The 16,022-nt window shown below is 42.2% G+C and overlaps 2 protein-coding genes across 2 annotated transcripts; one reads left to right on the forward strand and one right to left on the reverse strand.

Moving 5' to 3' along the window:
- The first annotated feature begins 253 nt into the window (after positions 1-253).
- Positions 254-1,234, forward strand: LOC125119252 (olfactory receptor 4P4-like). The gene has a single exon (XM_047766096.1). The coding sequence runs from the start codon at positions 254-256 to the stop codon at positions 1,232-1,234; it is 981 nt and encodes a 326-aa protein (XP_047622052.1).
- A 4,859-nt stretch (positions 1,235-6,093) lies between these two features.
- On the reverse strand, positions 6,094-7,044 carry LOC125119244 (olfactory receptor 4S2-like). The gene has a single exon (XM_047766091.1). It carries the CDS (start codon positions 7,027-7,029, stop codon positions 6,094-6,096), a length of 936 nt encoding a protein of 311 aa, XP_047622047.1. The 5' UTR covers positions 7,030-7,044.
- Positions 7,045-16,022: the final 8,978 nt, after the last annotated feature.

The following is a 16,022-nucleotide window of genomic DNA, read 5'->3' on the forward strand; positions in this document are numbered from 1 at the left end:
GCAGTTGCAATGATTTGATTATTGGTGCTGCGACTGTCACCATATGTCTGCTCTAATAGATGTAACTTGTGGGTAGTGACACTAGTTTTGTATCTTGCTGTAGCCTTGCATCAAGATAGTGATTTGTAATATAACAGGCAACTGACGTATATTAGTTGACTAACTAAATGACTTTTAAAATAGATAATTTCAAAAAGTAGCATGTTTCAAGCATACTAACTTCCTCTTCGAAACGATTAAATGCTCAGAAGCCATGGGACATGAAAACATCACAGAATTCATCCTCCTGGGTCTTTTTAGTGATGAGAAGGCGGAGGTTGCCTGCTTGGTGCTGTTCTCACTTTGCTACATTGCAATCCTCTCAGGAAATCTGCTCATTCTCCTCACCATCCGGGGAAGCCGCCTCAGTGAACAGCCCATGTACTTTTTCCTCAGCTACTTGTCCTTCATGGACGTCTGCTTTACCTCCACCGTGGCCCCCAAACTCATCACTGACTTATCGGCCCAGCAGAAGATCATCTCCTACAACGGCTGCATGGCCCAGATGTTTTCTGCCCACTTCTTTGGGGCCACTGAGATCTTCATCTTGGTGGCCATGGCCTATGACCGCTACGCAGCCGTCTGCCGACCTCTTCACTACATGGTCATCATGAGCAGCCAGGTGTGCTATGTCCTCGTCGTGGCTTCTGCTCTCGGAGCATTTATCCATTCCATCCTGCAAGTGCTGATTGTCCTCGGACTTCCCTTCTGTGGCCCCAATCAGATAGACCACTATTTCTGTGATGTGTTCCCCTTGCTGAAGCTGGCCTGCGCCGACACCAGCCTGTGGGTGATCGCAATCATTGCCACCACAGGGGGGCTGTCCCTTTTGACCTTTGTGGCCTTGGTCATTTCTTACGTCATCATCCTGTCCACGCTGCGGACCCGCTCCTCCGAGGGCCGCCGCAAAGCCCTCTCCACCTGTGGCTCCCACCTCACCGTCGTGTTCTTGTTCTTCTTGCCCCTCATCTTCACCTATGTCCCCACGGCTGATTCTGTCGGTAACGACAAGATTTTTGCCCTGTTTTACACCATGATCGCCCCCATGTTCAACCCTCTCATCTACACACTGAGAAACACAGACATGCAGAATGCCATGAGGAAAGTGTGGTGCCGAGACAACCTCTCCAAAGGGAAGCGAAGCCTCTGGGGGGTGTGCCCTTTGCCGGATCTGTTCTGTCGGCAGAACCATTAATGTGAACACATGCAGCCGGTACAGGGAGGTTCTGCGCTGCCAGCAAAAGTTGCAAGCCTTGAAGGGAGAGGGCCCCTCTGCCACTTCACTTTCCTTGTTTTATGCTTGCTTGCTTGCTTCCTTCCTTCCTTCCTTCCTTCCTTCCTTCCTTCCTTCCTTCCTTCCTTCCTTCCTTCCTTCCTTCCTTCCTTCCTTTCTTTCTTTCTTTCTTTCTTTCTTTCTTTCTTTCTTTCTTTCTTTCTTTCTTTCTTCTTTCTTTCTTTCTCATTTTAGGGCTGCGCATGTGGCATATGGAAGTTCCCAGGCTAGGGATCAAATTGGAGATGTGACTTCAACCTACTCCACTGCTTGCAGCAACGCTGGATCCTTACCCCACTGAGCGAGTCCAGGGATCAAACACAAATCCTCATGGATACTAGTCAGGTTCTTAACCTGCTGAGACACAATGGGAATTCTTTTGTCACTTTACTTTTTTGAGACTGTATGGGGGGAGTAGATCTGACACTCTGGAACTTATGACTAACATTCTGGAGCATTCTGTCCTTAACAATCACTGAGATAGTGGGCATCAAAGCACTTTTGTCAAGGCAAATTACGAAGACTGCAAGATTTAGCAGGTGTGGCCATCTTAACTGAGACCCCTCTCACAGAGCTGTCCTAAACACCTCCATATTTTTAAGGCTTCCACTGCAATAATTTAAAAAAAGCCATGTGAAACATTTCACAAGTGTTTTATACTTTAATTCTTTCAGTAACACATTGTGCTTCTAAAAAATGCAATATAAATATACTACTCATACCGTATTTATGGACGTTGTGGTAATTAATTCTTAGTGACTTATCAGTGGTAATTAGAAGTTTTAAATTGGATAATGAACTATTTTTTCAATCTTAGACATGTAATTTTGTTATGTTATTTACCAGCTCTTTTTTTTTTTTTGGATCAATGTCTTTAGTTTGTGAGGAAAAAATAATATCATGGAGACTTGCCAGGGCCCTCAAGTTATGGCAGAGCTGAGTCTCCTAATTCCCACTCCAGGATTCTTCCCACCATAGTCCCTTCCCGACATAGCTGCACCTTGAATGCCTCCATTGACAGGGAGCTCACCACATCCTGAGGTTGCCCAGGACATGGTTTTGAAGTTTTAGTGTTAGAAATGTCTTCTGAAAATTGAGCCAGAACCTGCTTGCCCCTAATTCTGTCTTTCCTTCTTGTTCTTTCCCCGTAAATCATGCAGAGGACAACTGGTTCTAGATAGGGTTTCTCAGCCTCTGGGGCCAGAGGAGTTTTTGTTGTGTGTGTTTGGCGGGGGGGAGCTGGTGTAGGGGTGGTGTAGGAATGTAGGAGGAGTTTGTGCATTGTAGGATTGGAACAGAATTCCTGGACTTGACCTCCTGGATCCTGCACCCTCTCAGTCATGACATCAAGTTTCTCTAGACATTTGCCATGTGCCCGACAGGCATAAAATCACCCCGGTAAAGAGCCACCATTCTATAGGAATGAGAGTCCAAGGTTTCAGTGTCTCTCAGGAGGCCAGAAGGAGCTAGCTCCCTTGTCTCCACCCAAAGAAGCGAGCACCATAGCCGAGGGAGGCTGGCTGCCTACTTAGGTATTTAGAATTTGTTTTTTTATTATTTATTATGTATTATTCATTTTATTATTATTATTTTATCAATTATTATTTTATTATGTGTGTTATTGCTTTGTTTATTATTTGTTACTAGTTTTTATTTTTTTTTATTCCTGTCCCTCATGCCCATTCTCTCCTGTTTGGCCTTTTATACTGCTCCTTACAAAGCACCTTACACTAAATATACTAGAGGTTTTACCAGTTTGAGACTATGCCTCCCACTCCTACATCTGATCATCTATTCTTGGATAAATCAGCTCAATAATGCCGTGTAACTGCCATTCCTAAACTCACAGCTTAAACAATAGGCATGGAAACTTCTTGCTCATGTGTCTTTGGGTCAATTTGGGTTCAGCTACTGAGGTCAGGCTTGACTGGGCTTAACTCCAAACTGTAGAGTAGGCTCAGATACACTTCATGCTGTTCCATTTTTCTTGAAATACAATGGAAGTGGTAGGTTGGTCTGTGGAAATTGAAATTATATATCTGTACACGTGATGTTGGTCTGTATCATTGACTCTCATTGAGTGCATAAGAGGGTGTACAGTGTTGCCTCTCTCTACTCTGTGGTGCACATACCTTGTGGCTTTTTTATACTCAAAGTGTGGAATAAGAACTATTTCAAAGATGTGTATTAAGAGATGAAGTTACATTACACCCCAAGACACAAAACAAAACAGGACACCAGGTAAGAACTGGATGTCAGAATACTGTCCAAATGAGGCATTCCCAATCAGTTACTATTTTTAAAAAAGTCGTGAAAATTCTGGAGGCTCCGACAGGTGATAGATGTTTCCATCTCTTGGATATGTTCAAAAGAGGGAAGGGATACTATCATGTGGAGGCACATGAAAGCTATCTTTACATAGTCCATTGAGCAGTGCAGGAAAAGTGTTTTAAATATTTTATGCTCTTCCAGGGGACAGGAATATAACCACTAGTTAGAAGATGTGTTTTTATTGTCTTCTACTATGAAATAAACTAGTTTACTCATTTAGAAAATGAGAAGGATTACCATTTATTTTCGTCAGGGAAGTCTATAATCAAAGTCACATCTGCCTACTACTTCTAACAGTGAGATTAAAAAGCTCTACCACTGGCAGCCAATGTTGGGATGATCATACATCTATAAAACAAAATGATGTTGTTGACAAGACTCACCCCCGCTGAAACTGGGGAGAGTTGAGTTCTTGGTCATTGCTTTCCAAAGAACCAGGCAGACATTCGGAGCTACTTTGATTGGGATTGACTCCGAGGAACTTTTGTGAACAGGAATACATTCATAAACTCAATGGTAGAAACTTGAACACCATTCCGTATGTTCTGTTTGTTTGTCTTTGAGAGTGCTGAATCTGTCAGCTTTTACTTTCCAAGCGACTTCAGACCATCAATATCCCTACTGTCCCTTGGTAGTCAAGGCTTTCATGCAGAGACATAAAAGGAAGAGCATTGTGAGAACACATCAAATGGATAGCATTGATTCATCCCAGAGTTTTCTAAATATACTTCAATTTTAGGTCTCTTTGTGTTATGGCAGAAAGATGGGATTCTATATCTGAAAGTAAGTCTCTTGGGGTCTTATTGATCCATAGACCCCTTGTGCTCTAAGAACATCAACTAGCTCCAGTGTTTCCAAGTCTAAGGTCTTGGATGTACCCTTGCCTGGATAAAAATTATCAGAGGTGCTTTTAAAAATGCACATTTGTGGAGCCCCTCTAACACTAGCCTACTGGATCAGAAATTCTTGGAATAGATGCTTTCATCTATTCAGAAACCTCTCAAGATGATTTCAATGATCAGACAAGTATGAGAAGCACCAACCTATGGAGCACCTTAAAATTGAGCAAATGGAGGTTCATGGAGATGCAGTGAATGTATGTCCAAGGAGGGACAATAAGCATGGGTTCGTGTGGCCCAGGGCAAGGATCTCTTAATTATGACTTAGAATCTAGGTATCTTGCTTCCTTTTTATCTTTCTTAATTCTGTGAATGCTTCATCATTAGAGATCATTTTTTAAGGCACTACATACAGTCCTCAATATAATGTGTGAGTGCAAAACACACACACTCCATGACCATAAACACAGACCGAGGTATGGGCAGCAATTTGAATAAGAAGATTTGTGGAAAAGACAGTGAAGCAGTGGCAGAGAGATAATCTGTGATGTGATCTCAGGTTGGGTGAAGTGAAGGAGGAATATAGCTCCAGGAAGTGTCAGTTCACATAAGAAAGATATGTTTATTTGTCCAGAACAAATGTCTCTGGACTCCACAGCTGAAAATCAGGTCATGCTGGTCAAGGAAGCAGTGATAAACGGCTCACGGTTTTCAGTAAAGCTGCTTGGCTCAAACAGTGGAGGGAATATGGTTTCCCAAACCATGCATTTCAGCAAATCATGTTGACCCTCTTGATTGAGGCACAATCATGTATTCATTACAAATATTTTGTTTTCATTCAGTTTCTTGAGGGTTTCCTGTGAGTCACCTTACATTAATAGGGACAGGATCTCTGGCTACAGAGTACAAGTAAAGATGAGAGTCAATTAGCAGAAGCACATACATGGGATGTTACAGTTAAACTGGGGATCTTAGAGGTAATTTTTTCCAGTTTACTTATTGTTTGCATGAAGAAAGTGAGCTAGAGAAAGAAAAAAGCTTTTTCTCCAAACCAGAGGACAAGGACAGACAGATCTTTTGTTTTCCAAGTCTGTTCTTTATCTCGCTGGCATTCTGCACATACCCCCTCCCCCATCCCAACCTCAGGAAACTTAGTTTTCACCGTTTTAGAGGATTTGTGTCAGAACACCTCAGATCTGTCAGTTTCCATGCACCCTTTCCTTCATTCAGCATATACCTTTGAGTGTGCAATATGTCACAATCACAGTTTTAAATACTAGAAAACAGCCTTACTTCACAGAGGACTCTCGATTCTTTAAAGACATTGGCAAACAGGGGGCAATGGGAAGGAGAAAATCTTGGTGCTGAGTATGATCATGCTGAGCTTCTGAGTTTAATAAGATTTCTTTTTCCTAGATATTTTAGAAAATCATGCTTATGGACTTTTCAAACAAATAAAATAATAGTGATTTAAAAATACCTTACTTGTATAGAACATTTTATTCTTAGTTGCTCCTCCCCCCCCCAAAAAAAATCCCTGTGAGGTTATTATTGTCTTCCCTGTGCAGATGAGACCATTGAAGATCATCCACCTTGTATTGTTACTTCCAACTATTTACCTTTTGCTCCCCAGAAAACCCACCTGCCCCACAGTTTCTTCATTGCATTTTTTACTTCTGCATTTCTCAGTGTATAAATCAGGGGGTTTAACATAGGGGTGATGATGGTATAAAACAAAGCCACCATCTTATCCTCTGAAAAGGTAGTTTCGGGACGCATATACATGAATGTACAGGGACCAAAAAAGATGATGACCACAGCAATGTGGGAGCCGCAGGTGGAGAGAGCTTTGCGCCTGCCTTCTGCTGACTGCTTTCTCAGGGACACCAGGATGAGGATGTAGGAGAAGAGCAAGATAACAAAGCTCACCAGAGTGATGATACCACTGTTGGCTATCACAGCAACACCAACGACGTATGTGTCTGTGCAGGCAAGTTTCAGCAGAGGGTGAATATCACAGAAGTAGTGATCGATCACATTGGGCCCACAGAAGGGCAGTTGGACTACTAGAGCCACTTGGACGATGGAGTGCAAGAACCCACCTAGCCAGGTCCCCAGCAACATTTTATTGCATCTCCCCTGGTCCATGATGGTCACATAGTGTAGGGGTTTACAGATAGCCACGTAACGATCATAGGCCATTACCGTGAGGATGAAGATCTCAGTGCAACCCAAGAAGTGTACTGCAAAGAGCTGCAACATGCACCCCACATAGGAGATTGTTTTGGTCTTGGCCAGTAAGTCAACAATCATCTTAGGAGCTGTGACTGAAGAGTAACAGATGTCCACAAAAGACAGGTAGTTGAGAAAGAAATACATTGGGGACTTGAAAAGGTTGCCCACATAAACTGTGAGCATGATGAGCAGGTTTCCCAGAAGAATGACAGAGTAGAAGAAAGAAAACACCACGAAACACACTTTCTCAACCTTGAGGTTCTGAGAAAGACCCCAGAAAACAAATTCAGTTACATTGTTTATCTTCTCCATGGAGTTACTCTAGAAGGCCAAATTCCCAAGAGACCATTAAATTACCTGAAAGAAACATATAACAAAGACCACCAACATTTATGTATAACTCAAAACAAATGAAATGAATCAGCAGAATAGTTAAAAATGGAAAAAAAAATGGGTACTTCCAGCTGGTTGGCTTGTACACCTAAAAAATCAAAGTCCATATTCTGATCATCTTACTTCAGAATGATAGTCTAGTCATTTACATGTGATGAGGAAACAGAGTCTAGAGAAATAAAGTAAACTCTCTCAGGCACACACCTAACCCTGAGTTTACCTCCCTCCTCTTTCTTTAAGGTTCCTTCCTTTGTTTCTAACAATTTACTTCTTTCTAATCTGTCTAAGGCACCAAACCTAAATTTGAGATATCTTTTGAGTTGGAGGATATGGTAACATTTATATTTTGAAAAAAAATTATCTTGTTCTCATAGAATTTTTAAATGTTCTTTTCCATTTAGAGTTTTTCATCTGGGCGACCTTGAAGATTTGTCTCCTTTGGAAACTCTGAGCTCTGTGTACATGAATTTTTTATCCCCTATTTAGTTTGAAGCCCTTATAGTCAAAAAGTGGTGAGGTGTAGTAGATAGAAAACTAAAACTAAACAAGTCTGATTCTGAGATATGGTTGCTCTATCTCTGGATAAATCCTTTAGCTTCCTGGGGCTTCTGTTATCCCATGTGCAAAATAAGAAAGCTTTCATTTGACTCTCATCTCTAATATTAAACACTATTTCTACTGTGCAATCAAATCAATTCTTTCAGCTTAGAATAGTCATCAAATGCAAAAAAGGAGTCAGAGACAAAGGAAGTGAAAGCAGTAAAAGAAACTCCTGGAGATACATCAAGACCTGTTTGATCTGCAAAGGATGAAAGGGAAATTTCATCTTCAAACTGTTTGAGTATTCCCCAGGAATTGCTTTGCCTTGCTATTTTAAACATTCTTCTGTTAATGTAAATAAATAAATAAGTGGGGGGGTGGAAAGAAAGAAACCACTCTGCTCTTAATCTCACCACTCTTTCATATTTATTAAGGGATGCTTCTCCACTTGGTGGGAGTGTAAACACTCTAGGGAGGTCACTGCAACATACGTGTGGAAAGGGCTTTGAGGACATAGTTTTGCTTAAAGGAGCTCAGAAGTGACTCTTCACACCAAGCTGTAGATGTTAATGATTCCTTTAGTTCTGGGCTGGGGTAGAATTGCACAGTGTCTTAGGGAAGCATCAGGAATTGTGTCCACCCGAGACACAGCCCAAAGATCCATCAAGTTCAAGTTCATGGCTTAGAGTCCCTACTGAACTCTGGGCTCTCCTCTACCCTTCACAGCAACGTTGGGCCTGGCTTATCCAGCTTATGGGAAACTACAGGGCTGTGTTTCCTCAGACCTGTGTGTTAGATATGGGATCAGTCTCATTATATCAGTGCCTTCTCTTTCTTATATAGGAAAACTAATGATAGCAAGAATAATGGTAATAAGAAGAAGAATTCAAATTCACACTCAAGCACATTCCCCTGTTTTACATGCTCATTCCCCTCTTGTTTTTCCTCCTGAACTGAAAAAACAGAAACAAAAACCAACTATTCCCCACTGAGAGAGCCCTCCCATTTAAGAGGGCTCAAATTGTAGCAGTTTTGACAACTGCGAATTATGTTCCTTGGTTCTCATCTGGAAGAAACTGGGCATTTAAACACAAGCCTAGCAACTGTGCCTCCATTGTCCATTCTCTAATGTCCATGAGAAAGTCTTCTTTCTCTGTGAATCAGGACCCATCTCAGAGAATACCTTCCTCCCATTTCTGAGCATATCAACCTCATAACACCTCACTTTCCTTTGAAATTATGGCATTTTCTTACCCATAATCGGGAAAATATACTCTCTCATAGTCTTGTATGGTTGCACTCCATTATCTTATCATCATCTGTAAAACTATACTTTCCCCTCATTTCTGAGGACAGTATCTTGCAATTATATTACAAGTATTCAAAATATCAATATTTGATTAAATTCTCTTTTTTCACAAACCTTTAATATTAATTATAGAAGGAAAAAAACATCTCACCAGTATTGCCCAGGGCTCGAGTTTTGCTTTATTTTTCTCCCTCTCATGTGATAACTTGGGTGCGCTTTTCCAAAATAAAGTTAAGAGTGATGCCTTAAGAATTGCTTTGTAAATTATTAATTTCAGTGAATCTCTGACCCACACACCTCAAAGTTTGGTCAAAGTCTTGTCTTTGTTGCTCCCAGTCTGCCTCTCACCAGCTGAAACCTGCCATTTCACAGTACTATTGGCAACAGGTGCTGTTTCCTCGACTTCTTGTTGGGTCACTTTAAAGAGAATGATTAATGACCCTGGGGAAAGCCTTCCCCCCAAAGTCTCCCTCCATAATCAGAACCACTTCAGAGAACTGACAGTGAGACTTAATTTCCAGGGGACTTTTCAATTTGTTTAAAAAAACACGTAAAAAAACTATCAACTTGCTAAATTTAAAACCCAATTAATAGTTGCACCTGGAATCATAACACTAATCCAAAGCTCTTCAGTAAACAGAGGCATGTGATTGTTTTATGATTATTTATCTTGTGCATTGGAATAATGTGTGTATATATTTATGTATATTTCACATAATTTGCTTGATGTTTAATATAGCATATATATTACAAAGATCTCTTTTTGGAGGTATTTCTCTATTGAATTTTAATTGTCCTGCTTTTTTAGAAGTTCCATTTGACTGGAACAGAGTGGCTTCCATAGTACTATTGGGGTTCACTGTGTTTCTCTTTAATAGAGTCTCTGCTGATTTCTGGAAAAACTGGTGGGAAAATGTTCACTTCTAGCCCATACCTGGAATGAACCATAGTGCAGGCTTTCTTATTTTTTTAATTTTTTTTTTCCACTTTTTGATTGCACCCCATTAAGGTCGACTCTTGACCACTAATATTCTTTCTTGTCCCTTTCACATTCCTACCCTTTCCTGTCCCCTCATTAATGTTTTATTTTCTGTCTCCTCCCTACCTTCAGCTCCCCTCCTTCTTCCTTTTTAATACAATGTCCAAAAAGAAACTGGTTCATACTTTGAGAGGGAATTTATGAGCTGCGCACTGCAGCTGCTTTCCTGATTTCATTGGACCCCCTTTCCAAACAATCTAAACAGCTAGCAAAGGGAAAGATAGATTTGACCCCCCTTCACCACCACTTAAAAGCTTCTATGTGCTATTGGGACCAACTCTTTGAGTCAGGTTTGGATCAAAAGCAAAGGGAAGCTTTGTTCTTTTTATTATTATTATTAAAAGTTCTTTTGAAGGCTGCACCCCTGCCACACATGGAAGTTCCTGGGTTAGGGGTGGAATTGGAGCTGCAGCTGCCGGTCTGTGCCACAGCTGCAACAACTCAGGATCCCAGCCTCATCTGTGACCCACACCACAGTTGGAGGCAACACGGGATCCCTAAACCACTGAGCGAGGCCAGGGATGGAACCAGCCTCCTCAAGGATACTAGTCAGGTTTGTTCCTGCTGAGTCGCAACTGGAACTCTGGAAGCTTTTTTCTTTGATCAAAGACAGAGAGGCACCAGCTGGCTCTCTAGAGCACATGCTCTCCTAGACAGACAGGCGGTGGGCAGGATTCTCATGGAGGGGGAGGGAAGTGGGCCAGGTTCTCTTCATTGGGGAGGGGAGGAGGCGGAGTTCTCATCAGCGTGGGGTGGGGTGGGGTGGGGAGGGGAGTTCTCATGAGGCCAACACATCTGAGCAGCTCACGCTCCAGGCCTCAGTGCTGCAGCACTTTTGCAGGGCCCCTTCGCTCTCTTGAATTGCGGTGTCATACCCAGGGCTTCAGAACAAGGTTGCTGGGCTGAGGTGTGGCAGAGCCATTTCGCAGGAGGAACTCTGGTCCAAAGCGCTGGGTGCCAGGGCTCCACACGCAGTACTCTGCTCTTGGGCAAGGAAAATGGGAGTGAGCACAAAGGCAACAAAAAAGGTGAGCCTGCATTTTATTAGCAGATTCTGTTTTCATTTCTCAAGAATTGTTAAAGGGCTTTGCTGGTGGCACATCCTCTCTGCTTTCTGTCCTTCTCCTCATCCTTAAGGGGCGCTGAGGGGCAAGGGTCCATTTTCTGTAACATCTTCCTGCTGATTTCCAGCAGTGTCATTGCCACACCTAAGGAGCAGGACTTTGCCTCCACTGCCTTCAGATGTGTGTGTTTGTTACCAGGCTTCAGCCCTAAGAGTTGGTCTCCATTTTTCTAGCCTTTTGAAGAGAAAGGATGTCAGATACATGGAAACATGAAGCTATCTCAGTCTTTGGCCTGTTGGCCAGTGTGCCTTGATGTGGAAACCCACCGCTGGGGCCTGAACCTCCCTGGTCGCACTTGTGTTATTCTTTGGAAGAGACGCTTCAGGTCAGAGAGAGGTTTCCACAAGCAGTCTAGGGGATCCACTGGAACCACACCCCAGGGTGTTTTTCTGGAGGTTGGGACTGGGATTCCCTTCTTCACTGGGATCTGATGTCCCCATGGAGTGATCCTGGGCAACTTGAGGCAGAATGGGAGGTTAGGCTCACCGAGTGGGGTTGTTCCACTTAGGAGTGAGCTGCTGGTTGCGCATGGTTTTAGGTGTATCCCGGCTCCTGGCCCTAAGGAGTAGGGCCAAGTGGGTGGTTGCAGGCAACATCCAATTAAAATACTCTGTGAGAGCTTTCCTGGATTCTTCTACCTGGAAGGCATACTTTGGTTGATTAGTCCAGATTCCTGTGCCAACTGGTTGACGTGGAGGGCAACAGCCAGAGGAGGACTTGGAGAAGGGCTCCAAGCCAAGTGCTTGATGTTCTACTATAATAGAGTTAATAGAGCTTGCACTGAGGTTTCCATTGGGAATACTCCCTAAGTGGTATTATAGCAGTCCATGGCCATATGCAACCATCCATGTGTTTGTTGCATGGGTCAGACCAGCTAATTAAGTGGCACAATCATGGGGAACTGGAATCCTTCAAATCTTTTATAGTTGCTTTTATCTTTGAAATTCATTTTAAAATATGATTTTATTTTAATTTTCTAATTTGTGATGTAGGGCCCCTTCTTATAGAACAATTTACATGAGTTTTTTTTCAGATGCTGCATATACATATATTCCAATGATATATTTGAAGAATAGGGAAATAATCATAAGAGAGATTCACTGACTTGCTACACCTACTCAGAGACAGTCTTGCACCAAAGCTGAATTTATGATGTGGCCTTCAGAAGCCTTCCCTCTGGCTGGAAGATTATGATATTATTTCAGGTGACAGATTAGACAATGCCGTCAATCATTCTCAAGAAGTTTTGAGTATTCATTCCCCTTTCCTCAACACATAGTCCCTCTGGAAAACTGGCCCCTTGTCAACCTCTCCTCTCTCCCAGGAAGCCCACGCATCTTCCTGTAATTTGCTATAACCCATAATCCTGTCCAAGCTCCATGGAAATGGCAACCTGTGGAGGCTGCCAAAATATTGGGCCTCAGGTTCCCTTTCCAAATCCAGAGTAGCTTTACCAGAATTAAGTTCTTCCCACCAAATAAATCAAACCGTTTCAAGGTCCGTTCCTCCAAAGTGTTTTCCCAGCTCACTCAAGTTCATCTTAATGAAGTCCTGCAGATACACTGGGGTGTAGGCTATTTCCTTTCATATTCAGAGCTTTACCTGTGTTTTGCTGAACTTCGAGTCTATGTATTGGTCTGGATCTAATGAAGGTTGTGGCATCTGACGTTGAGCAGGGAACATGTGTCCTTTGAGAATCCTGTTTCAGGTGAAGTCATTGCTCATTCTCCAGTCAAGGGAACACTTATTTTGGAGCAAGGGTAAAGGAAGGACTCTGCCAGTCCAAAGGTTCAGAGAATTTAAGGGTTCAAGGTCTCAGCTTTTCTCACCCTGAGACACCTCAGACACATGGAAGTGCAGCAACACCTAGGACCTTTGTCCCTGATGGGTAGCCCTGTGCTCTGTGCTTGGCTGCTGGATCAGATGCCGTGCTGTAGTTCATATGGAACTATTTTGTAGATTAGACTCAGGTGACCTTTCTCAAGCTACATGCTGTTTGTTTCCCGCTAACCCAATTTCCGAGACTTTCTGTATGATTCAGAAATTAAATTGTAGAATACAATGTTGATCATTGGAAATTTTAATCATGATAAATCAGGATTTAAAGTTACTGCAATGTACTAATTATTAATAAAACTTTGACATGTTTTCCATTTAGGGGAAGGAAGCTTGTTATTTTTTTCCCATTTATTTATTTATTTTTTTCTGCTGTACAGCATGGGGACGAATTTACACATACATGTATACATACTTTTTCCTCCCATTGTTGTGTTGCGATGTAAGTATCTAGACATTAGGTCCTTAACTAATGCTACACAGCAGGATCTCATTGTAAATCCATTCCAGGAGCAGTAGTTTGCATTGATTAACCCCAAGCTCCCGATCCCTCCCACTCCCCCCCCCCCACTGCTCCACCCCCGCACCCCGGCAGCCACAATCTGTTCTCCAAGTCCATGATTTTCTTTCCTGTGGAAACATTAATTTCTGCTGTATTCAAGTTATAAGTGATATCACATGATATTGGTCTTTCTCTTTCTGACTTATTTCACTCAGTATGCGAATGAGTGAAATAGTTCCATCCATATTGCTGCAAATGGCATTATGTGGTTCATTTTTATGGCTGAGGAGTATTCCATTGTGTATATGTACACCACATCTTCCTACCCCAATCATCTGCTGATGGACCTTTGGGTTGTTTCCCTGTCTTGGCTATTGTGAACAGTGCTGCAATGAACATGTGGGTGCATGTATCTTTTTGAAGGAGAGTTTTGTCTGGAGATATGCCCAAGAGTGGGACTGCTGGGTCATACGGTAGTTCTACGTATAGCTTTCCAAGGTACCTCCATACTGTTCTCCATAGTGGCTGTACCAGCTTACATTCCCACCAACAGTGGAGGAGGGTTCCCTTTTCTCCACAACCCCTCCAGTTGTTGTTACTTGTGGACTTACGAATGATGGCCAATCTGACTGGTGTGAGGTGGTATCTCATGGTAGTTTTGATTTGCATGTCTCTAATAATCAGGGATGTTGAGCATTGCTTCATGTGCTTGTTGGCCACCTGTATACCTTCCTTGGAGAACAGTCTATTCAGGGCTTTTGCCCATTTTTCCATTGGGAGGTTGTCTTTTTTGCTGTTGAGTTGTATATTGCTTGTATATCCTAGAGATTAAGCCCTTATCCACTGTATCATTTGAAGTTATTTTCTCCCATTCTGTCAGGTGTCATTCTATTGTCGTTTTGGTTTCCTTTGCTGTGCAAAAGCCCATCGGTTTGACTAGGTCCCACTGGTTTCTTTTTGCTCTTCTTTCTGTTGCCTTGGGAGACTGACCTGAGAACGTATTCATGAGGTTGATGTCAGAGAGTGTTTTGCCTGTGTTCTCTTCCAGGAGTTTGATGGTGTCTTGTCTTCTATTTACGTCTTTCCACCATTTTGAGTTTATTTCTGGGCATGGTGTGCGGGTGTGTTCTAGTTTCATTGCTTTGCCTGCAGCTGTCCAGGTTTCCCAGCAATGCTTGCTGAATAGACTTTCTTTTTCCCATTTTATGCTCTTGCCTCCTGTGTCAAAGATGAATGGACCGTAGGTGTCAGGGTGTGTGTGTGGGTTCTCTATTCTGTTCCATCGGTCTGCCTGTCTGTTTTGATACCAGTACCACACTGTCGTGGTGACGGTGGCTTTGTAATATTGATTGAAATCTTGAAGAGTTCTGCCCCCTGCTTGGTTTTTCTTCTTCAGCATTGCTTTGGCCATTCTGGGTCTTTTGTGTTTCCCTATACATTGTTGGCTTGTTTGTTCTAGTTCTGTGAAAAATATCATGGGTATTTTGTGAGGGATTGCATTGAATCTGTAGATTGCTTTGGGTAGTATGGCCATTTTTACAATGTGCTTTTTCCAATCCATGAACATGGACTATCTTTCCATTTCTGTGGATCCCCTTTAATTTCCTGGATTAATATTTTATAGTTCTCTGCATCTAAGTCCTTTACCTCATTGGTCAGGTGTATGCCCAGGTATTTGATTTTTTGAGGTGCAATTTTAAACGGTATTGTGTTCTTGTATTCCTTTTCTAATATTTCATTGTTAGTATAGAGAAATGCGACTGATTTCTGAATGTGAACCTTATACCCTGCTACTTTGCTGACTTTGTTAATCAGTTCAAGTAGTTTTTGGCTTGAGTCAGCTTTTTATTTTCTCGCCACACCTATGGCATACCAAAATTCCCAGGCCAGGTATGTAATCTGAGGCACTCTTGGAAAGGAGTTCCCTGGTGGCTCAGTGGATTAAGGATATGGTGTTGACACTGCTGAGGTTTGGGTCTCTGCTGGGGTGCAGTTTTCAACCCTTGGCCTGGGAACTTCTGCACACCCCATGCAGCCAAGAAAAAGAAAGAAAGAAAGAAACTTTTAATGATAGCTGCTCTGTGGTCTTTTATTTTGTAGAAACGATTACTAGGTTTCGTATTGATCTAATTTAACAGCCTTATTGAGATATAATTGACATGCTGTATAATTTGCTCATTTGAAGTGTATAGTGAGTTTTAATATATGTCTATGCAAGCATCAACATGCTCTAATTTTTTTTTTTTTAGAACAAGGTTATTTATTGATCAGTCGTTGGAAATGTGACCAGAAGCTGCAGGGACCTAACCTTGTATTTTTTTTTTCCCAAGTTCCTGATCCCTCACACTTCCTCCCCCTCCCATCAGGCAGCCACAAGTCTCTTCTCCAAGTCCATGATTTTCTTTTCTGAGGAGATGTTCATTTGTGCTGGATATTAGATTCCAGTTATAAGTGATATCATATGGTATTTGTCTTTGTCTTTCTGGCTCATTTCACTCAGGATGAGATTCTCTAGTTCCATCCATGTTGCTGCAAATGGCATTATGGTCGTTCTTTTTTATG

Source organism: Phacochoerus africanus, unplaced genomic scaffold (assembly GCF_016906955.1).
Source record: "Phacochoerus africanus isolate WHEZ1 unplaced genomic scaffold, ROS_Pafr_v1 Scaffold_19, whole genome shotgun sequence".
Classification (NCBI taxonomy): Eukaryota; Metazoa; Chordata; class Mammalia; order Artiodactyla; family Suidae; genus Phacochoerus; species Phacochoerus africanus.